We start from the raw sequence: 24,231 nt of genomic DNA on the forward strand, positions 1-24,231 counted from the left end.
TCAAGGCCTCACTAAACCGAACTTAATTTTACCCTCATGCTCAGCCCGGCATCTCATTGGTTCCGTAAAACGTGTCTTCTAAGATGAGCCGCTAGTAAATTTCTAGGCGATAATTGATTAATCACTAAAAGGGATAATGCTCACCTTTTGTTCAACTTAATGCAGAATTTAAAAAATATTTGAATTTCGGGCTTTTAAATTTCCTATTGATTGTCGTATTATTAAGCGTTTTAAGCCTATTTGCTAAGAGCTATGACCAATACGGCTGCGGCGGCGTGTACAAAGTACATTAATCAAATACACACAAATCTTCAATTGATATTGTAAAAACGGAGCGTTTTTGTTGGACAGTTAATATAATTTTTTTAAACCGGCTTGGCAAAGAAGACACGAAAAGCTATTGGAAATGAAAAAAAAATGGTCTTTCAAAGGTTTTGTTAGTTTCTTGCGATGCATGAAACCAGGAATATAGTTGGATAAATGATAATGTTGAGAGGACCCCCTGGCATCGAATAGACGAGTAAAGAATTTGTTTGCCAGTTTTTCTTTAATTTTCACGCGGAAGGTATTTTGAAGAAGGGGGAAGAAAAGGGGGGTTATCCAGCCTAGTCACGTGGTATTTGTGATGGTAGCTGAGTTTTACAACTATCAACCTTTTTTCATTGGTCTATGAACGTCGGCTGCTTATGTTTTCATTTTTTTTGTTTATTATATACGTAAAAGATCTCTTATCGTTTTACTATTATTAAATAAAATTAATTTAAATTAATTTTGTTAAACGAGTGTAAATGGTGGTTCAAAGTGTTGCGTTGAAGGTTGTAGAAGCTTTCCTATTGGTAAACTTAAATCTTTCAAAGCAGACCTACATTGAAAGATGCATTCAGCCTTTCCCGAAAAACATTTTTAAAGTTAGGTTTGAATATTATCATACCTTTTTTTTTCTAGTTGTTAAGTTCATCTTCAGTAACTACGTTTTCCTTATTTCAAAACCGTTTTAATAATTAAAACTTAATAATTAAATAAATTAGTTTAAGATGTGGAACACTGAACCGCCACTTCGCTGGAACATTGTGTGAAAGTAGGATAATATAGGTTGTGCTCAGACTCCCGTAATAGCCAATCAGGTTCTCCTTTCCAACCCATAATTCCCTCTCAAGTTCGTTAAAAATATTTTAAATGGAAAGAGATTATCTTTACTCGTCTATTAAACCCAGGCGCAAGAGGAAAGAAAAACCGGCCTGCGCTTCACAAAAGACGTCTCTTTTCCGAAAGGAATGAGAAACCGTAATTTTCGTAGGAGGATGGAGCTTACATTTCGAGCGTGAAGGGGATTGGGAGCAACGCTCAAAATCATCTTAACATGCTGTCATCTACAACTTTAAACTTAAACTTTGCATTCCAACAAGAGTAAAGATTTTAAGAATGTTTATACGAGAGGTGCTCAAGTGGGTCATCTCAATCTTTCAAATGGCTAACTTGTACTTCAACATACGTTCTTAATTTTAGTTGTCTATTAGCTGTGGTTTATTTTATACTAAATTAAGTTGGTATTTGAATGTTTATTGAAGAATCGTTTCAATTTAGGAATCATGGCAACTGAAAATCGAGCTTCATAAGGCTGAAAAAGAGAAAATAATTTCTGAAAAGCGCCATCTAGAAGATGACGTAAAAATGTTGCAGGTAATTCAAACTTTAAAAAAAAAGGAAGATTTTTTTGAAAAATGGGGGTAATAATTGTGGGTGAAAGATACTTAATTTGAAATCCAAATTTAGCATTAAGTATAATCTGCACTATTACATATAAAACAGTAGGGGTACGTTCAATAACGCTCATCAAAACCATCGGTGAGTTAATGATGCCATCATTTTCGTACGACTCTTGGCGTTTCCGGTTGGGACGCCATGATGCCCATCTAATGCGTTTCAGAAAAACCAGCTAGAAGAGTTTTTTTTATGCGTGACGTCAAAAGCGGTGTTAGTAGATATCGCCGCCATGTTTTAAAACACCGGTGATTGAAATAGAAACCCGTTCAGCAACCTGTGACACAACGACCTCATAAAAAAATCAAACAAATACTGATTTACAACTGATTTTTGTTACTAGGTGTTTTTCCGATGTGTAAGCAGTAATTTGTTTAGTGGAATCTGCTTTAAATCAGGCCCGCCTTAAGACTTTTGCGATCCCAACGGTTAACCTTTGTATGTCCGTTGTCTAAATTCAACTAAATATAATCAAGCAAAACTGTTAATTTCAAAAGTATAACATAGGCCTACTGAAAATAAGGTTTTTTCTGACAGTTAGGTTTAGAAATTGCGAGGGGTAAGACACTCTGCGAACTCGGTGTACACTGCCGTTCCTTTGAAAGTGCTAAATGGAACTCGCGAACTCTTGAAAATATGTACCTTTAACAGTGCTAAATGCACGAACTCGGTGTACAGATTATCTGAGACTGTCTTACCCCTCGAGAATTGGTTGGTACCGTGCGATACGCGATGTGGCGATGAGTCTAATTGCTTTAAACTTAACTAAAAGATGCATAATATTAAATGAGCATATATATATTATTTAACCAACTAAACCCTTATCCTTAGAGTAGAGGCTGTATTGCTGGCCTTTCAGGGGCCCCTAAAGTGTCTGGGGGCCCTGGGCTGTAGCCCATTTAGCACGTGCCTTAAAACGGCTCTGCTTTGAATTAATCAACTTCGGCTACGCTCAGAGTAACGCCCAGCATACAAGAGACTTCAACCAAATTGTCACTCTAAAAGTCAATAAAAATGTGCCTAGCGGCAAAACAATAATATAGTTGGTACACCATCGGACGCCCTACATTAAACTCCCATTTGAACTGATGCAACTTTTTTTCAATTTCCAAAATCTGATTTCTGATATTTTAAGATACTTAATAATACTTTTATATATAATATTTTAAAAATTGGTATTAATTTTTTAAATTTTTTAATCCTTATAATTTAGAATCAAATAAAGGAGAAAAATGAATTAATTGATAAACTATCTTCTCTAGAAATTTCCAACAAGACGGAGGTACGCTAATATTTAGTTTTATGTAGACGAGCATAAATTGTAAAATTTCTTGTGTTACAGGAAAATACTTTCAACGTAACCAATCTGTCTTCGAAAATTGATGAAGCTATGGGAGAAAATCGAGAGATGAAGGAAATGTTTCTGAGTATTTCGGAAAACATTTCGTCGAAATTAGATTCAGTTTCCGACGATAGAAATCTTTTCACGAATCTCCTTTCCGAGCAAAGAGAAATTGTCTCTAAGATTGAGCAAAAGGTATCGCTCCACGCTATGTTCTTTATTCACTAATTCTTAAGAATTGACATTATTTATTAAATTAATAATTAATTAAAGCGTAATTAACTTAATTTCTTAATTAAATCTGACTTTTAATATTAAATATTTAAATAAATAAACCAAAAAACATAATAACTTAATATTTCAAATGAATGGGTTAATTCACAATGATTTATTGAAAAAGTAATAAAATAATTAGTTTTTTTTTAACAATAGACACTTACTGGCATGAAGATACTCGAGGAAAGAAGCGAGAACGTGGTTGACACTGTGCAGACGCTGTCTTTAAATATTGAAAATGTGCCGAAGAGAAATGCGGAAGAGCACGGCCGAATGTCGGAGCTCGTCCGTGAAAACACGCGGCAATTTAAGGAAAACATTCAGAATCTGGAAGTCAAACTGTTCAACAAGATCCAAGAACAGGAACTGTTCCTAAAGCGAATGGAAAACCAGGTCAGTCCAAAACTTCATGAAACATAGCTTGTTGAAATATGTGGGGTAGCACTATGAAAGTCCGACTGATCTGATTTTTAATTTAAAAATTAATTAAACAACTATCTGCTATAGATTTAAGAATGCTATTTTGTTATTCATTAGAAAATATTGGAAACTTTTAGATAAAGTGTTTTTATTTAACTCTAAAGGGACTGTTTAAAGTAACCCTAACGTTTACTTTCTGATCTGATTTGTCGTATAAAAACAGATTATCAATTCGGTTAAGATAACTTTGAACCAGCCAATTAAATTAAAGGCATTAAAAGTCGCTAGTTGATTTGGGCTTAAGTTGGTTTCTTAGGTATTATGCAAGCTGATTGTTATTATTATTATTATTATTATTATTATTATTATTATTATTAACCAGCTAAATGCTATCTATAGATGGTTAAAAAATAGCTTTTATGATTTTGAAACAGATCAAAATATCAGACAATAAAAACAATTGCAAGCACTAATCTGAATTTATTGAATTAACTAGCGAAGTTAAGAAAACATTTAAAAGGTTTTGCGTATAGCCCGAGTGTTTCATTGAGTGATGTACTTGAGATCGAAATGTTTTGAAATTTACACCTGGAAATAAGCATTTAAAGTCATTAGTGATGCGATTTTATTTATTGGATATTGGTAATTCAGGCACGAGGGGCCAACCACTTAAGTTAAAATTGTACTCCAGATTTTGGATTACCCAAGATATACCGTTATTTCTTTAGATTTCTTACGATTCCCAATGATTTTATGATTACATAATTAATCTAGGATTTTTACGATATCCTTATTTTTTCTCAAAGCCATGATTTCTGGAATCTTTAGCTCGGATTTCCTGGGTTTCTAAATTAAGGTTCCCAGTGATTTTGAGATTTAAAAAAACCTTTAGTTTTTAAGATTTCAATGAAAGATTTATCTTTTCAAATGATTTATTTTATTATAGTTGATCTTCCAAGCTTGTTTTTGATTAATTTTAATTCATAAGACGTAGAAATCTTTTTGGAAATGTTACTGGTAATTTTGATTATAAGAAATCAGGCGTAAGAGATCGGCGGAAAAGAATTCAATAAGGAACCTTTGTACACATACAGGTTAATTTAGGTTTACACTAAAATCGGCAAAGAAAGGAATTGTTGTGTAGTTGAACCTTTAGAGAACTTAGTTATCGGTCAAGTTTCTTTTTAATTCCAATTGGTCTAATAAGATCCATTGAATGTGTCTCATAATTTTATAGGTTGAAAATGTGATCGAAAAATTCGATGAAATGAAAATAGAAGTACTGCAGTTTGGACATAAAATGGACACTGTTCCTTCGAGAAGAAACAACCGAAGGGATTCGACTGAGTCTGATGAACTTGTCGACGAAGAGCTAGAACAGCGAGCCCCTGTACGTCGCCACTTGGAAAGAAGCCACCATCAGCAAAGATCAAACTTGCCACGTCCGGAAATTTCGGAAGCAATTTTTGAGGGGAATTCGGCGAAGACGATAAACGAGGGAATTCATTCTCTGGAAGAGAAAATGGAGAGCCTGATCAAATCTTTGCAAACGAAAGAGATCGCAGCGACACCTTCCGTCCCACCGACCTTGATTGTAGACCACGAAATAAGCAAAGAATTGAAGAAGCTGGAGAAAGACTACGTTGAAGTAACTCATCAACACCATCTTTTACAAGAAAGGTTATTCAAAGTTTCAGTATCCTTACTGTTTATTTGAAAAAATGTTTTCTCGATGGATACTACTCGCTTGTTCTATCAGTAAAGTGTACACGTCTTACCCTAAAACGAACTATTAGCTCTGTTCCGTAATTTCATATTTGTCTGCGTAAAATTCTAATTTGTTGCTGCTCTAATGGTGTGGCAGGCAAATAGTAAAATGTATAACCAAGGGAGAACAATTCTATTCCCAGATCAGGTGAAAAGTATTTGGTATTTATCTAGTATTTTATGTTAATGTCTTTATCTCGGCTATGTTATTTTATATATATATATATATATATATATATATATATATATATATATGTTATATTATTTATATTTTGAGTTTGATATATCTTAGCCTCACTAAAGGTTTTAATCCGGCTATGATTGTTAATATTCAAGATAGTCGTAGCAACAGAACCTTCAATTCTATGAAATTTCTAATTAGAAACTTAATTTCAGATTCGCATTTAAAACGCACGAAATCTCTAAGCTGCAAGAAGAGCTCACTTTTATTAAGGTGATGTCTTCCAACAGAAATGTTTTATCTTAATTCTGTTTGAAATTCAGTTTCAAATCTCGTTTTATAGAGAAATGAAAACGAGAAAAAATTCAGAAACCTGGAAGAAATGCAGTTAGCTTTGCAAGCGGTCAACAAAGAGCGAGATCACTTTAAAAACTGTTTGGATCAAGAGAAAGAAATGTAAGTTTCACGCAAGAATTTACTATTGCTTGCACGCCATACCTTATTTTTTGGAAAGTAGATTCCATTTAAAATTGGGATAATTATTAGTTTTTAAGCATTTATTTTTCTGATAAAAGCAAAGACTATGTAATATAATAACTCATTTGTATGGCATTTTATTTAGAGAAACCTTATTCACGGTATATAAAGTAATTTTTTTTCAAAATGGGCAGAATTCTTCGGACATTTCTGGTTTTGGCAATCTGTAGTTTAGCTTGTGGCTCGCAATCGTAAAATTTGCTTCGCATGGTAACATTTCGAAAAGCACAAGAAATTCCCATTTACAGTCCACTAATTTTAAGTTCCGTGTAAAACAAGGTCTTATTTCAATTATTCTGTGGAAATCTTAGCAGAGGCGTACTTATGTTTTCCACTAATAAATCAGCTTTAAAAGAATTAAAATAAATTTGCTTAACCACTTTGGCAATTTTTTATTAGCTTTCTTTAAGTAATTTGTATTCAATTTTTGAAACCATGAAATAACTTAAATAAAAGTATATTGTTTGTTAGGTGCAAATTTGACAACGAAATCATTGAATAGTTTTAACAGAATTTTATATGTCCTGAATAAATTATGTATAATTTATATGGTCAATGAAATAAGGTTTGCCTTAATGAGTGATCGATTTGAAATACAGGGTGTCCACTAAAAAACGATCCAGGGCGAATATCTCAGAAACCGTTTTCTCTAGCAATTTAATTTTTTTTATGTTACGTAGCACGTGCAGGGGGCCAAAGAAGAATGATAACCTCGATGACCTTGAACCATGTCTTCAAGGTCATCCAAAAACTATCTCGAGAACCGTAAGTGTTAGAAAGTTTGTTTCAATTAGAAAAGTGTTCCCCGTCACGTTTTATGCCTACATAGCGTGAACATGATCGGATTCGACCAATAGTAAGTCGAGAAAATTGGTACCAAAATCACAAAGGTCGTAAAAGGGAAAATTGCAAGACAGCGCTAATAAATCCAAAACAAGTCATGCTACATTATCAAACTTTGCTAGACAATCGCATCATGGTAGGATATTTTAATATTTGGAAAATTGTACGACCTTGAACCATGTCTTCAAGGTCATACTAAAATTATCTCGAGAACCATTAGTTTTAGATCAAAAATTCCAATTAGAAATTATAATTTAAAGTTATTAATACATAAAATGTGACGAAGAACAACTTTCGAATCCGATCATGTTCACGCTGTGTAGGCATAAAACGTGACGGGGAACACTTTTCTAATTGGAACCAACTTTCTAACACTTACGGTTCTCGAGATAGATTTTGGATGACCTTGAAGACATGGTTCAAGGTTATCATTCTTCTTTGGCCCCCTGCACGAGCTACGTAACATAAAAATTTCAAATTCCTAGAGAAAACGGTTTCTGAGATATTCGCCCGGGATCGTTTTTTAGTGGACACCCTGTATAACCAGGCATTATAAAATTTTACTGAAATATAAATTGACTTAAGCTTTCGTAGAATCGAAAATAAATTTATCTTGTTTAAAGATATTTTTAATGATCTAATTATCGAAGGATCCAATTTCATTGAATTTTAAATTGACCCAAACCCTTATCAAATTTAAAGAATATATTTTCTAAAAGAAATCACTTTCAAAATATGAACCAAAGCGTCTTATATTTATGTTTTCCTCTCCTTAGAAATCGAAACCTTTTGGATGGGAGCCGAAACGTGCTTTCGGAGTTCGATGGATTGCGAAAATATATTAAGGTTAGATATTTTTCTTAGTACTCACTATTTGATAGATTGTTTCATTAATTTGTTTGTTCGTAGGAAATTCAACAACACGTCTGTAATAACCAAGTTCCATCCGAAGCTCCAAATAGCGCGTTAAAAGAAAAATTCAATGAACTGAAGTATCAAGTAAGCTTTTTATCTTCTTCATTGTAAACAATGCCCTAAAAATACGAATAATTAACAATCTCGACCGCCTTTGAAACCGGGTAAAATTAAATTCAATTTAAAATTATTTAGTGATTTATTAAGATCGTGTATTATATTTTAATGTATTTATGAAAACGCTCAAATCAGAGCGAGCTAAAACTTAAATTAATCAGAATTAAATTTTCAATTCCCGTAATACTAAGTTATCAATTTATCAAGGAAAAGATACGCACCTCGCACAATGATTAGAATAAATCAAATAAATAAATAATAAATAAATAAATTAAATCGATTTTTTATGTATGATGAAAAAAATAAAGAATAAATTTTTTAATATCCCTTTTTCACATTCAGTAGAAAATCCGCTTAATACTTATCTCTCGTTTTATTGATCAAATTTGAATAAAAGGTGCGCGCTCTTTGAAACGTTTCTGAGATGTTTATTCATGAAAATAGGATGACTTTTTAGAATTAATAGTAGGTGGTTTCTTTTCGCTTGTTCTCGAACTAAAAGTGTACTCTTAATAATAATAAAATAATAATCAGCTAGGCTAATACCCAAGGCACCACCATAGGCCTAAGTCATCAAGCGACTTTTGAAGCCATTAATTCAGGTGGCCGGGTTACAATGTGTAGGAGGGTGGTGGCAAGCCCTGCATGCCACGCGATCGAGCCAACAGCTCCCTACACTAACTATTACCGTTAACCTCGACCCAAAAACGTTTTATTCGCCTGATAATTACTCCGCCCCATAAAATCTTCGCTTGTTCCGGAGTAGTAGGGCTACTCTTTTTACTCCTTCTGAAAAGGAGGTGTAAAGGAATAAATAAAAAAAAATAAGTCGTCTGCTTGCCAGAATTTATCTGCTAAAAAGGCCACAGGCAGCCATTTTAGAAAAACGTTATTACTCCGACTCAAACTATTCGCCACCACAGAATCGGAGTAAAATGACGTCATCATAGCCTTACTCTTTTTTCCCTACTCCGAAATCACGGAACAAGTAACATCATTATTTAACCCGATGTGATTACATAAATATTTGTAGGAAAATCTTATATTTTACCCATGAAAGTATTCCTCTTTTTATACTGTTAATATTCATCGATTAGAACAATGTACTGCCAAAAGCTTTTGCTGATTTTAAAAATACGCTTTTAGACAGGATGTTTTGTATGTATCCGCTATTTGCTGCGAAATTCGTGGCCATTGAAAACCATTTCATTTTCAGTAAATATTTATTTAAAATTTAGGCTAGTGATATTTTGTGGAAAGCAAATCTTACTTTTGAGCTACATTCGAAAGCTTCCAACCTGCTAAAGTTGAATAAACATGTACCAACTTTAAAATAAGTCACTCATTTCAATCTCGGGGGAAAACCTTTCTTTAAGATGCAGGCTTGAAAAAAAAACCGGCTTTTTTAAAATTAAAAAATCCAGTATGATAAAACAGGTTAAAACAAATAATAAAAAAATGCTCAAATTTCTTATATCTAGCCGTCATTACTTCGAAAATGCGTAACATTGTGAGGAATAGCACCCTTTTTTACCTGCTTTTATACCCTAACATGGCGGTGTATTTTCACGCGCAAAATGAGGTTTAAGATCCTTTAATTGCTTATATCTAGCTCCCATTACTTACGATAAAAAGTCAAGTTTTAGTTTCGTTTTGGAATAAAAATGCAGAATATAATATTCTGCATTTTTTATTTGAAATAAATAGAATTTACAATTTTCAATATTTCTATAATTCATTTTTCAATATTTCTATAATTCATTTTTCAATATTTTTTTTATAAAAAAAAAGTGGTTTTAACAATGGATTTTGTTAGGTGGTTAAAATCGGCTTAAACCAGGGTGGTTTAAACTAGTCTGGCTGATTCTTGCCAACCCTGTTAAGATGCGAACCACCTACAGTACTAAATCGTTTTTTATTTTTTCATTGTTTCTTCAGATCGATTTTCTTCAACATAAAATCGACGTTGACAAAGAAGTCAGACAGAAAAAGAACAATAACGAATCCGAGTACAATTCTCTTAAAATGGGTTAGTGAAAATAATTGGTTCTTGTGTGCTGTATATAGGTACACGATGATGTAATTGAATGTAATAAACACGTTGAGAAGCACTAACGTGTGTTGCTGATATTTTTACGGAGTCGTTTGTAGCGAAACAAGTAGGATGAGAAAGTCTAGGACTGATCGCGTATACTAGCTTCATTGTAGTTGACATATCACTGAACGCGTTTGAGAACATGTGACTCAAATAAATTTGCTGAAATCTCAAATAATCAACTAGTCAGCCGAAGTCCGAGACTTTCTCGTCGCGTATTTACTTTTGTTAATAGTCACGAGAGAAAGATTTCCTTGCAGATCTGTTTTCCATCAGAAATGAACAGTTGACTAGAATGAACCAGCTCGAGTCAACTGTTCATAGTTTGCGAGGAAACGCAACCAGCTTGCCTCGTGACTCCCTTTCCAAGACTCCCGATGATTTGTTGTACTTCTTTAAAGATGTCATGGACATGGTAAGAATTACAATTTTTTTTTACAATTTTTAGCAAGAAATCACGAGAGTATATTTTCGCTGCCTAAGGGTGTCAGTAATTTATCAAACAACTTACTTACAGACAAAAGTAACATAATATAATTTAGAATGACGTCTAAAACTCTACCAACGTCAATTATTTTAATGATTTCGCTGATCATTTGTTGTGATACTTATGTCTATTAAAATAGCTGCGTATTGAGTGACGTTTAATTGACGTCACACCAAAAAAGATAATACCATCTTGCGCAAAAAATAATACCAACTCATAAATGGTTTATGGTTTTTAACGTTTTAAATTTCATAATAAGTTTTATATAGATGGCGGTAGTGTTTAAGAAATTCGTCTTGTATGCAAATGACTTTTGAAAATTGTAACTGCGTCTTGTACAAACAAGATCATATGTCTTAAACCAAATTAACTACTCGCCAATGAACCCGAGGGGATACCAAAATGACATGAGATGCGACTAAACGATTCAGTTTTAATTCACTTTTAATTTCGGCGTTTCAGGGACGTCATAACATCAACACGTCATTGAAAAGTGACGCAACCTACAGTAATCTTCCAGAGCCCAGCACCAGTTTCAAAACGAAGAATGGACTGATGGTACGTTACGTAAAACTAGTTTTACGAAAAGAGCCAGATATATAAATCCGTTGAAGCTTGTCGAAACCATGTAAAATAGAAAACGCCATCACCTACATTTCCAAGTGCCTTTGAAAATTTAGCCCTGTAATTTATAAATTTCCAAAGCCTTTGGCAAATTTAGCTCCGTATTTTATTAATTTCTATGTGCGTTTGCAAAATTAGCCCCGTCTTTGATTAATTTCCATATACATTTTGCAAATCTGTCCCAATCTTTTATTAATTTCCAAGTGCTTTTGCACTAGTACCTACCAATTGCTTAGATATTTTAAACACTATTTATTAATCAATTCTTAACGATTGGTTAGTAAAAGAAACGAGTGCACTTTAACTTAATTGTTTGATGTCGCAGGATGAAATAATCAACCTGAGGTCATCTTTACAAACCTACAAAGGTCAGTGCGAAAATCTCACCCGGAGCTACTCGACGCCCCAATACTTTCCTCAAATGAGTAACCACACGTCAAACATCGGTTCGACAGCTGCGTCCAACGTGTTTTTGAACAACTTCACGGATTCTCTGGGCACTCCCAAGAAACGGTTAGTGGACAGTTTTTACTTTAAAGGGAGTAGTATTTATGTAGACCAGCGGTTCCCAAAAGGTGTTCCGCGGAACCCTGGGGTTCCGCGAAAGGGTCACAGGGGTTCCGAGAATTCGTAGCGCAGCCATCTTTGTTTGTGTCAAGAGTCTTTTAAGATAAGTAAAAAAAAATGAGTTGGGGTTCCGCCAGAATTAGGTGGATAATTTAGGGTTCCATAGCAAAAACAAATTAGGAACCGCTGATGTAGACAACACTCAAAAAGGTTCCTTTGTTGGCCACTCCCTTCAATTAGTTTTGAAATTTTCGGCGTTGTTGTGTGGTTTGTTGTGGCCCCTGTAGCACAAAGAGACGATTTGGGGTAGAGCTTTGGTCGAAAAATCGCTTTTGGCTCCTGGTCTAATTGCCGACTCTTAAAGTCGTAAAGGGGGACGGTCAAGCTTTAACCAGTTAGATAGCCCTATAGCCCATTAGAAACTAAAATTTATGGCGAAAACCGCATAAAATATATTAAGTGATTAATTTTTAAAAAAATAAAGAAATTTCGGGAAATTGAAAAGCGCGCGTCCGCTGCTACAGTAAAACAACATAAAAGCACGCGCTGCTGAAGACACGAATGATTTGTTTGGAACGCTTGGTGTTATTTTGCGTTTCAACTTTTTAGGCAAAACCTATTTTTTTTAAGACAAAATAAGGTACGTGTAAGTATATTGAACGTCTTGTTGATCTTTTGATATGCAAATAAGACGATATTTGGAAAAGCTTAGCCGTTCCCCTTCAAACGTTTTTAAAAACTCCGCGTAAGTACGCTTTTGATCACATTTAAAGTCGGTTGGCAACCTTACATTTTGGAGAACTTACCGACTCAACAAATACCTCAATTTTTAATATTAATTTATAACAGTACCAAAATTCAGATAGTAAATTAGTTACCATCTTTTTTATTATCCACTGTAGTACATTAAAATTGGGCCGACGTCGGTCAAAGCCCTAAAATGGCTTGGCCAGCCGACGGTAGGTCGATCTTCAGTTTTACAGTCGAAATGTCCTAGGTGGAGTTAGGATCGGCCGACCTTAAAAGGACTACTCTCTGCCGAATAAAAAATGTACCTGTTTCCAACTCCAAAAAGACGTCGGGCCACTGTCGGCCAAATTTCAAAACGTTACTCTTTACCGACTATAAATGTGATGGTTAACCGACTCCGAAACGTCGTCGGGCTGACGGAATGAAGTTGCGTATTTCCGACTTAAAACTATAATAATTTAAAAACAAATAAATTTAACAACTTTTTTGAGTGCACTATAGGCTCCGTGCGTAGTTTAAATTTTGGTCATAATTATCGCCGCCTACCGACCGAGTTTGAAATTGAATATATGAAAGCTGTCTGCTCGTTCAAAATTATCTCTGCGTAACAGCTGAAAATTCAACCGAAAAACCTAGAAATTCAAAAGTCATCTGCTATTTCTTCACATATTTAGTTGACGGCTATTAAGGCAGATGGTGCTATATTTCCTAAGCTCGAAGCCTATAAAGTTACAGCTTTGCGTCTTACGCTGCCATCTAGGAGCAACAAACACAACACCCCACACAAGGAGAACGCAACCTGTCAAAAGTCGTGGATTTTCTTGCGTACATGTTTCATTGGCTAGACGCTTTAGCGCCTGCTGCCGTCGGAAGGGGAAAATTCGGAAATTGTCTTCCAGCCCCCCGCCCGTAAAACGTTCAGCGTAAAGGCTCGTGACGCTCGTTCAATGAAATTCGTACACAACCCTTCGTTAGCGTGTTTAAAGGCTAGCTGCGTTCTCCTTGTGTTTGTTGCTCCTAGCTGCCATCATCAGGACTGAAAGACGCAAAGACTATTTCAGAGTCAGAATAGATTTTAGTTTATGAAGTTGTTCTGTGGTATTAAATTTATCAGAGCTAAGTGACACGTAGAAGTGGCGCCATCCTTTGCCCAGTAACTGTGTGAAGCAAATTGAACGACTGTTAATTGAATTGATTTGGTTTAAAAATTTTAATAGTGGTTAAATTAACAGTCAATGGGTTCGAAATGATTAATAAATCAATAAGATGCAATAATCTTACATATCAACATTTCCAAGCCACATTTATATACCAAGCACAATTAATCACACGGTGTATCCTTAAATATTATTGTGAATTTAAAATTGAAGGATAGTTATTGCGATGTCAGTTACTTATTTCTTAAGCTCCATTTAACCGTTGACTAATAAATGTTTCCATGAGGACATCCTCTTTTTCCTGCGTACGACCTTTCAACCAGCAGATTTTAAAGATAGTTATGATCACGTGGGTATGTTTTGATTTATTTTAAAAGCCGTATGATTTCAAAGTTTAGAAATTTTATAAATTTCCGAGGTTATTAAGCCCAGCTTATCTTAAACATTTGATAAGTTAGTTTCCTCTGGATTTGCTAATTTAAAAAAGTACATACCTTTAAAAGGCGGTAAAAATTATTCAAATGAGTGTCTAAGCTCATTTTACTTCAAATAACGTACGCGTATCTGCTTACAATCAGTGTCAAATTAGGCTTAAGAAGAAGTCTTTAGTAATTTTGGTCATTGATTTCCCCCAGAATGAAAATCTGGTTTTTAGGGTGTTCTTGAGAAACATTTTTTTGTCGCTCTCCAGTCAATCCGAACGAGCGGCGTTAGGGGCAGGCGAGACTGGTTACATACAGTAGCCTACATAAAACTTTGAAGATTTAATTTAATTTTTAAGTTAATATATAGGGGACCCACAATTGAGAAAAACCTCCTTTCGCCGCCCCTGCAAATCCGGACACCGCTATAATATCAAAATAGCGTTCCCCAAGTTTTGTACAGTGGTTTAGTAGAATAAATTGGTGGATTAACTATAATAGGCTGAGTACGCCTAGGTTTAGGGGGCCGAAAGGAGTCATAGAATTTTTTTAGCGAGTGCGAAACATTTCTTTCTATCCCTCTATAGGAGATAAGATGCGTTACAGCATCCATGTTTAAAAATCACTAGACGCATATATACGAAACTCTGATTTTTTAAAAATTTCCGTTCTTTGTGATACCTTCGCACATGCGCAGATTGAGTTAAGCGTTTTTAAAGGGGCTTCAAAGTTCGGTGGCAAAAAAAAAAGAAAATTGAGCATGCTTTTCCTTCCCCCAACCCCTCACTCGGCCTTGTCAGAGGCAGGCAGAGTTAACTCTAAATTTCGCACTTTACTGACTTTACACACATTTTGCCACCAAACTTTGGAGCCCCTTTAAGTCGGAAGAGGGAAGAATTGTTTTTGCGTTTTAAAGCAACCGAAACGTCCCTGTATTAATTAGTCCAAGCTCTAATAAAGTGAAGTGTAAGCCTTTGAGCCCGGGGATAGTTAATCCGCCACTTGTGTTTTAACGGGCCACCTTCGACTAGAGTAAATCAATAGTGATCGTAGTGGAGAATTCTTGAATTTTGTTGATCCAATATTGAACGTACTACTTAAACATTTTTTTATTTTCGCTATAATTTTTCCTTATCCATTTTTTTTTGGAATATCGAATAGCTCTGAAACATTTAGGAACTTAACGTCGAAGCTAAACCGGGGTACTTCGGATAATATTTCCGCTTCCCCATCGAAGAATTACTCACCGTTGGACAAAGAGGTAGCCAAGAAAGACTTCGCCAAAAGCTACAGCCTTAAAGCACAAACGAAACTTGACGAATCCCTGGAATCGCTCCAAGATCAGGTACTAAATTTTATGCCCTTGATGGGAGAGTGAGGGGTAAGAGCTGGTACATATTCCAGGGCCCGTGCAGTCGGGGCTTACCGGCGAAACGTACAATTACCTAGAGCAAAAACCTCTTCCTCGGGGCCAGATTTATTATTTGCCTGAAACCTCACTTTTTTGGTTGAGTTATGGTAAAAATGATATGAAAGCAGTGAGATTTAGTGGATTCGAATCCCGTTGTGGCCTTTTAATGTGCAACTGAGCTTTGGAACCGCTGGTGTTTTATGATAAGTCTAGAATATTAACCCATTATTATGTCTTTAATGGGAATTTTTATGTACCACCACCGCGAAACTGGTAATGCGCATCAGCAATTGCACCCCACAGTCCATTAAGGTCCGAGGGTGTAGTGAAGGTAAATCGCAGTGAAGTCGGAATGGGTAAGTCAGCGCCATAACTAGTCTTAAAAATTGAGTAGGGCACTAGTAGGGTATCTGTTTTTAGTGGCGTAGTATGAGCTAGCGAGGCGCTCCGCAATGTATATTTTTAAATTGATGAAAATTATAATGTCGTCCAATGCTCAATGGGCAGTCAATCAGAGCCTGTAACCATACCTGAACTGAGCGTAGGCTTTATTATGAGAATAATACGAGCCCGAGAAGAGACCAAAAAGTTGTGGTCATTTACTTTGAGCCCGAGATGAGACCTTTATAATACAGCGTATTTTTGTGAGCTCGAGATGAGACCATTTAAGTATAGTAAATTGCTGCGAGCCTGAGCTGAGTCTAATATTATATAGTCAGAGTTGTGATCATATTTTGGTATCGAGCTCGATATTTGACCTTTAAATTTTTAAGAGACGGTATGTGTCCGTTTTGGCACGATTAGGTTTCCCTTGGCCACTGGGAAGCGCTGCGGTGGATAGCAACACGAGCTGTAACTGTCACGCTCTCGTTCTCTTCCTCACGACCAACTTTGATATAGATTGTCGTGCCATATTATAGTTAAAGCTCGAACAGCGCGTGATCTTAGTTGGTCCTGTGAAGAGAACTCTGACCTACAGGGTTAATACGGAATTTAAGTAATAAACGCTTCAATAAATCATAATAATAATCAGCTAGGCTAATACCCAATGCACCACCTTAGGCCTAAGTCATCATCCTTCCAGTAAATCGCCCGAGATCCCCCCCCCCCCCAATGGTTACGGCCTTGGGGTAGGTGTAAAGGTCTAAATTGTAAATTGTTAATTATTTTATGATATTTTTTTATTAAATTGGAATTTTGTCATTATTTTTTTGACGTACAACATATAAACTTGTTGGGTGGGGTTCCACTTAGAATATCATTAAATGTATATACAATTTATTTAAAAGTTTTAAATTGTGGACTTTTCAATGAGGGGTACCTTCTTATATTTTTGTTATAAGATTAAATAAATGAAAAAGGCAAATTTAACGTATTTTACAAAAAAAAGATGGTAGAGTTTTGAACGATGTACTATAAGTAGAATAAGATCGACACCTCGTTTGTTGATTTGGTTTTTGTAGTGTTTAATTTAAAAATGGCTGTCATTTTCCAAGGAGGCCGAATTCCATGAGGTTGAAAATTGAGGTTCTGCGGCATAAATCATTTCTAAAGGTGTAATATAATTTCGTTCATAGTGACTTTCTTGTGTATACAAATTCAGTATTTTTCGATAACGGTTGCTACGATTTTGCCTTGTTGCGTGCATTAACTACAAGCTAATTAATCTTAAAAAAAAACAAATAACTGGTCTCGAATCCTAAGGGAAACTCCACTCGAGATAACTCGAGTTTAAAGTTGTTCTTTTATATTGCACACTTGCTCAATCTGGCACACCGTGGCTCTTCAAAAACTAGATCAGTAGCTATTCCTACCAGAAAGTATACGTTTATATAGATAATTTGCGGCGCTTTTGACTGGGGGCTACCATTTTTATTATTTTTCCCGTTACGACCCCCCCCAAATTCACCTTCACTATGTGTATCCCCCCCAATTCACCTTCACTATGTGTACCCCTCCCCCAATTCACCTTCACTATGTGTACCCCCCCCCCAATATAACCTTTAGTAGGATCTTTCAGTAGGATGAAAAAATATTTCTTCCCAGGGGAATCCAAGCCGATTACATTGTAGCAGAGACATAGAGACGACGTGAGCGATTGTAGATTCTAAGCGTTGCCATTTTAGCCCGTGTATTTTTCCTAATTTTGATCCTTTAAAGCTTTTAACTCATAAAACAATAAAATTAATTAAGCTTACCTTTAATATTTGTGTTCTCATAAATACGAAGGAAATGAATGGTAAAGCAGAAAGCCCTAAAAGTGATATCCCACGTCGCTACAACTATTTTTTTTAAACTAATAGAATTATCAGTAGGATAGTAGATAGGCCTACTGTATGGAAAACAGATTTTAATCAACAGGGCTACCAGAATATTTTTACGAGCTTCAATTTTAGACGCCGCAAAAAGTCTATAACATAATTTTGAGGGGGCGCCAGGTGATATGATTGGGGCGTGCCTTGGGTATTAGCCTAGCTGATTATTATTATTATCATTATTATTATTATAAATATTAGTTACAAGTTAAGAATAACGGTTTAAAAAAAACGCGCGATGCGATAAATTTAAAACTCGCCACAACAAAAACGCTGATGCGCTTTATCAGTTTCTAGCTGGTGGTACTGTGTTTCAACATCCGGATGAATGGATGGCTTGAACCAATGGTCGGACTGGCAGCGAAGAGTTGTTGACGCTAGCGCAGAGCATTATGGTGAGGTTACCTGTGATATGATGAATGATATCACAGATGGACCTTTATTTAAATGCAGATGATCAGCGCTATCCTAATATCGTGTATTACCATTTGGTTTTAATGAAAAAAAAGGAAATAACTGTCATTTGTTTTTCAGATGAATATGCGTTGGTGAAATGTCTTAAAGTTCTGGTAGTCTACATCCTTCCTGGACATGAAGTTTTTTTAAATTTTCCTTTCTATTTTATCTTTATTCAGTTTCCGAAACGATTGCATATTATTTAATTGTAGTTAGTTTCAATATTTATGTGCAACGTGACTCGTCACGTCATAATAACAAAGTTTGTGATCTATTTTTGTGAAATATAACAAAAAAATAAATCTAATTTGGCTCGGGTTTGTTTTCATAATTCTTGGCATTTAACGTATTATAATTTAAATATCTCTAACTCAACAAAATTTCTTACAAAACTGTTAATAAATTGTTCTGAGAACCGAGTGGAAGCGCCAGGTGGTAGGCAAGGTATTCTATGCCCCATTTTGAAAATTTAAAAGGGGTCCCAAATCCTACCAAGGGGCCAAAACACTTTAAGGGGGTTATCAGGAGTGGTGATATCTTTTGCCTCGCAAAAAGAGGAGTCGCGTTCGATACGAGCTTAAGGCGAAAACTACACATAACTCTTTCCTCGTTGAGTTTGCTAGTTCTCTTCCCACTGGTTACAGCGGTTTTCAACGAGGTCTTCGGTTTTCGCTTTCCATAAAAACATTTTGAGGTTAATGATTATAGTTAGTGTAAGTAGCTTCTGGTTCAGGTGACACCAAGGGCAGGACACCATCCTCCTACGTGTTGTCAACCAGCCACGTGATTTAAAGGCATTTAAAGTCGCTCAACGATTTGTGCCTAAGGTGGTGCTTAGCTGATTATTATGATTGAATTTTTTCATATTCTATTGAAAATAATTGCAGGGAGCATAAAAATTGATATTTGGAGGATAAACCACCATATTTTGTTTGCTTTAGGAAATAACAAAGGGCCCAAAATCCTTTTTCAAAGTAAAAAAATCATTGACTGCATTACTATTTTATGCGAACTAAGTTTAAATATTTTAGTTCGCGATCTTTCAGCTCGTAAATGTTTATTGAGATTCATATCCATATTGACAACACGTTTTTGGTGAATTTCAAACTAAGTTTCAGACCATGACATTTTGAATATAACTATTAATGAATACAGTCTACCTGAAAATAATTTAAAGAAATCTCTATTGATAACGTATAGCCATGGGCCAATAAGAACAGGACTAAACTGTAGTAGCGGTTTCTTCTCACTGATAGCACCACCGAACAAATTTCAACCCTTGTCTTTCACAGTTCTCCGATTTTTTAAGAGGAAGGGAAGCTTTGTAATCGAGAGTCCCGTCCCGCTTTTGGTTTTCGGGGATATCTATACTATATTCCTAAGTCTGTTTCGCGTCTGTTTCTCTAGAGAAATCCGAGCCGTTCAACCTACGACCTCCAAATTTCTCACAGCTATTCTTATGGCGCAAAGGCAGCGAGTCGCGCTATTTTAATCAATTTCCAATTAAGTTAATTAATTAAATAATGTATTTTTGCCCCTGGAAAGGTGCCGTGAATCCTGCAACCTACATACACCTATACAACCAATATTTTTCAGCTTCAGACAATTAAGTTGCTGAGCTGGGGGGAGGGGGTGGGGTTGAGTTTTGTTTATGCCATGACTCAGTCTCCACGGGATTTTAGTTCTAGCTGGGACGCGGCCGAAGGACGGACTTACCAGCTAGTTACTTATATTTAAAGAAAATGAATCGATGTGTTTTTTTATAATATTGAAACGTTTGGAACTACCCCACTTTCCTTCCAATTTTTCTTTACCTTTTTTTAAAAGGAACATAAAGTAGGATGCGGAAGGATGAACTAAATTCATATTTTTGCTACTGGGAGCGCTACTGAATGTTTTATAAAGCACAAAGTTTGTAGGAGCTTATATTTCTGTCCCCTTGCTAAATGTCCTTAGAGCTAAATAAAAAAAATATTCAAAGATGATTCTACTTAAATGGATAATGAACTTTTATATTTATGGTGGATACATAAATGACTCATTTTGAAAATTAACAAGTGCAAACTTGGTAAAAATCCTACCTATGTACCAAACATAATTGTTTAGAAGTGTCTTACTACATAAATGTATTATTTAAATTTGTCATAACTTTGTTGTAGGCTTGCTTCAAAGGATTTAAACTACTATTCCGTGAGAACAATTACATTCCAGTACCGGGCGCAATTCACAAGTAAATTTCTTATTTTGTTTTTAACCAGTTTTAAATCGCCTATTTTTACATAATGTATACCCACTGGGTATTTATTAGGCTCGGACGACGAATGGGAAGACCCATACCAAGCTGCGTAGTCAACAAAATTAGAAAAGCATTTCCATCTGACGAATATTGTGACTTTCACCCACCACCTTTTTAAATTTTGAAACATTTTTATCTAACCGTTTCAATAAAATATTTTTTTAAAATAGACCAATTTCAGAGACACATTTTCATTCGTTAACCAATAAGCACATAATAAAGAATTTTCCCGCGCTTTCCTAAACAAAGATGGCGGACACACATGTTTACGTAAGCACGTACCCTAATTATCTCTCATTAATTATTCACCCTTTTCAAACCTGTGTAATGATTGACAGTTCATTATCCTCATTAATTATTCACATGTGCTCGTCACCCTTCGCTGAACACGAGCGCGCGGCGGGAGGACAGGCGATTCCCCGTTTCATTCCCCTCCCGCCACGCATCTGCATGCGCGGGAGGGACGCCAGTGCGCCCCCATTTGTCCAGGAATAGGGCACATAACTACTATCTTTATAATAAAAATATAACGTGAGTTGAGGGGGCCCGGTAAATTCCTCAAAATCAATTTCTTTCCTTAGACTTATGAGGCTTGTTGTATATAGATAATACTAAATTAGATAAGATAAGCATAGCTTTAATTATAGTTCTCGTTGTTTGGCCAGGGGGAACTATGATTTTATTTGACTATATAATGACAGGTTTTAGTTAACTGGTCAGTCACTTAACCCTCGGTAAACAATGACGTGCAATGTAATATTGTTTATGAACTTTAATTCTTAAATAAACGTATTGTAATTGGATAAGTAATGAGTCTCATTTGGTTAAGGGATTTTCTCACGAACACAACAAGGCTAGACTAGTTTAAAATGAGCATAAAGGTTCTCAACTAAATAGTTGAACCAATAACTTACAACCACAGTTTCCACTTGATATCGATTAGAGCCTTTCTCAGAAAATCTTATTTCATTGAATATTTTTACAATTTCTTGACGAGTAAGTTTATCTTTTTTCACAATAGCCATTAGAACTCCTAACGTCTCTAAACCCTTTTTTTTTCAGTTTTCTAAATTTCCAATACCGTGTTCCAATACTAAATAATGAGCGAATTCTTCGCATATTTTGTTTTTGTCTCAAAGTTTGGTAATAGGGCTGGCAGTACCCGAGAGATTACGAATTTCGAAAATTTTATCTTCAATTATTAAACGTTTCGTTTTCAAACCAGAAATTGTTATCTTTCTTAAAGGTCAATATTTTTGTAAAGTCGAGTAGATTAATTTTTTTGGGCAAAAGGTATGATTGTGCCTTGAAATAGCCGGTTCAAATGAAGCTAGAAATTCCTATGGTTCAGTATTTAAATATCGTTACAACATGCCACGGTACACGAACGCTGAGAAGACTCAAATGATTCTTGGCTTAGGAAAGTGCGATGGTAACAGCAGGGAAGCTAAACTCCTGTACGCGCGGAAGTACCCCGATCGGCAACAACCAAACCGGAATATTTTCCCCAAGCTCTTGGACAACCTTAAGACTGGTGGTTCATTCAGAAAATGAATACGTCAACCCCGTGCAGATAGGAAACTGGAAAACACAGCGAACGGCAGGAACCGGAGGCGGCACTTGCTCTTCTTCATCAGAACCCAATGACCAGTAGTCGAGCTGTTGCGTCTGAACTTGATTGTAGCCATCACACAGTTCTAAAGATTTGGCATAGTCATCACTACCACCCTTTCAAACTACATCTGCACCAGGGACTACACGACGGTGATAATTTCAGACGAATTGCGTGTTTCTTTGTGAAAGTATTCAAGAAGAGCCCAACTACTTGTCTACAATCCTGTTTTCTGACGATTCCACGTCAATTTGAACCGTCGATCATTTGGGTGAACTTTTGCACAGAATAGACAAAAGCTCATAAACATTAAGACGCATTAAACTTTACAAAACATTTTGGCACTTAATGAATTTAGTTCAAAAAGTACTTATGAATGTATAAAAAATCTTTGGATGCGGATGGATTAAAAGTAACTAAGCTAATCGGAATAGGTGTAGACGGTGCTGACGAAATGGTTGGCAAAAATAATTCCGTAAGCGTACATTTTAAAAATGATGTACCTCATTTAATTACGGTACGTTGTATTTGCCGTTCTCTACACCTTTAGCAGCCGAAACTGCTTGCCCTACTTTACCTAGACACCTTGAATTTATTGTTCGACAGTTTTTTAATAGGCGTTGAAATAAAAGATCATCCATAGCCGATTATAGAGTTTGTGCTGCTGCGACTGGACATATAACCGGTTTGTCTATGGTTTCTCTTTATACTGCCAAAGCTGAGAATTTTCTATGCATGGATCTGGCAGAAAAGGGTTTATTTAAACGCCTATTGGTTTAGTCACAGCATTAAAAGACAAATCGAGTATCGCGATCTCTATAAGATTCCAGACAAAGAAATCCCTAAACAGTTGATCAAGTTAGCGTCAACTCGTTGGTGGTCGCGATATAACGCGATGTGCGGGTTATTTAACCAATGGGATGCCTTGAAATTGCACTTCCAATTAGCTCAAACCAAAGAACGTTGCTATACATCCCAGTAAATTTATAATTTAATGAACTACAAATGCAACTTGCTTTATTTAAACTTTTTAAAACTGTTTTTTAAAGATATTCTACTCCAAAGCGACCCTTAAAATTGCTCGAGGATTTATCAAATCTTTATCGATTGATGTTAGATTCGGTGACAAGTACACGTCTACACATTGAATTTGATTTTTTGCCACACGTTCTACCTCCTTCAGCAATGTACGATGGATACAAGTTCAATAACATAGCAAGCACTATTAGCAATTCTATAGTTAACGATATAAAAATTCGTTGTCAAATGTTCCTTGTGAACTTATCTCAACAGCTAAGGGATCGGCTACCAGAAAATCTAACATTAATGGAATCGCTGACCATTTTTAATCCTACGACAGCAACTTCACAAGTAAAACCCAAGATTACTGACCTTGCTATAAAATTTAAAGAAGTATGCTGTGAAATAACGGAAACTGAGCTTCAGTGGAATTCGTTACCATGAATTTCTTGGAATAAAACCACTGACGATATCTTTTAGGGCCGAAGTATACAGTTATATTGATGCCGGGGGTCAAAAAAGATTAAAAAATATCGCTGAGCTGGGTATTGCTTTGTTAAGTTTGCCATTTTCCAATGCCGTAGTAGAAAGAGCATTTTCTATTACCAATACCATCAAAAGCAAACTAAGAAACAGAATTTCCGTACAGACTGTTGGTGCCATTTTGATGTTGAGATATGGATTAAAATTTAGGGGATAAATTTGTGCAACTTTCAAACCATCTAAAGATATGCCAAAAACATTTAATCAATCTAGCAATTCAAGCCGAAGATGAAAACGAGAGTGACATTATCGACGAACTTGTAGAGCTAGTCGACATTAATTCTTAAATTGACCAAATAGTCCGGTCTGGAATGCAA

The 24,231-nt window shown here is 35.6% G+C and overlaps 1 protein-coding gene across 1 annotated transcript in view; it reads left to right on the top strand.

The window, feature by feature from the left end:
* Positions 1-18,751, top strand: part of LOC149933782 (uncharacterized) — a 72,988-nt gene extending 54,237 nt beyond the window's left edge. The window contains exons 22-36 of the mRNA XM_090157421.1: positions 1,585-1,680; positions 2,975-3,043; positions 3,104-3,298; positions 3,536-3,772; positions 5,037-5,479; positions 5,963-6,020; positions 6,091-6,203; positions 7,904-7,973; positions 8,037-8,126; positions 10,098-10,188; positions 10,515-10,669; positions 11,204-11,299; positions 11,691-11,878; positions 15,423-15,606; positions 18,522-18,751. Coding sequence (XP_090013547.1) covers positions 1,585-1,680; positions 2,975-3,043; positions 3,104-3,298; positions 3,536-3,772; positions 5,037-5,479; positions 5,963-6,020; positions 6,091-6,203; positions 7,904-7,973; positions 8,037-8,126; positions 10,098-10,188; positions 10,515-10,669; positions 11,204-11,299; positions 11,691-11,878; positions 15,423-15,606; positions 18,522-18,539 — 2,103 coding nt within the window. The 3' untranslated portion in view covers positions 18,540-18,751. The remainder of the gene's footprint in view (positions 1-1,584; positions 1,681-2,974; positions 3,044-3,103; positions 3,299-3,535; positions 3,773-5,036; positions 5,480-5,962; positions 6,021-6,090; positions 6,204-7,903; positions 7,974-8,036; positions 8,127-10,097; positions 10,189-10,514; positions 10,670-11,203; positions 11,300-11,690; positions 11,879-15,422; positions 15,607-18,521) is intronic.
* The last annotated feature ends 5,480 nt before the right edge of the window (positions 18,752-24,231 follow it).

Source organism: Leiobunum rupestre, chromosome 8 (genome assembly GCF_980474605.1).
Source record: "Leiobunum rupestre chromosome 8, qqLeiRupe1.1.hap1, whole genome shotgun sequence".
NCBI classification, from domain to species: domain Eukaryota; kingdom Metazoa; phylum Arthropoda; class Arachnida; order Opiliones; family Sclerosomatidae; genus Leiobunum; species Leiobunum rupestre.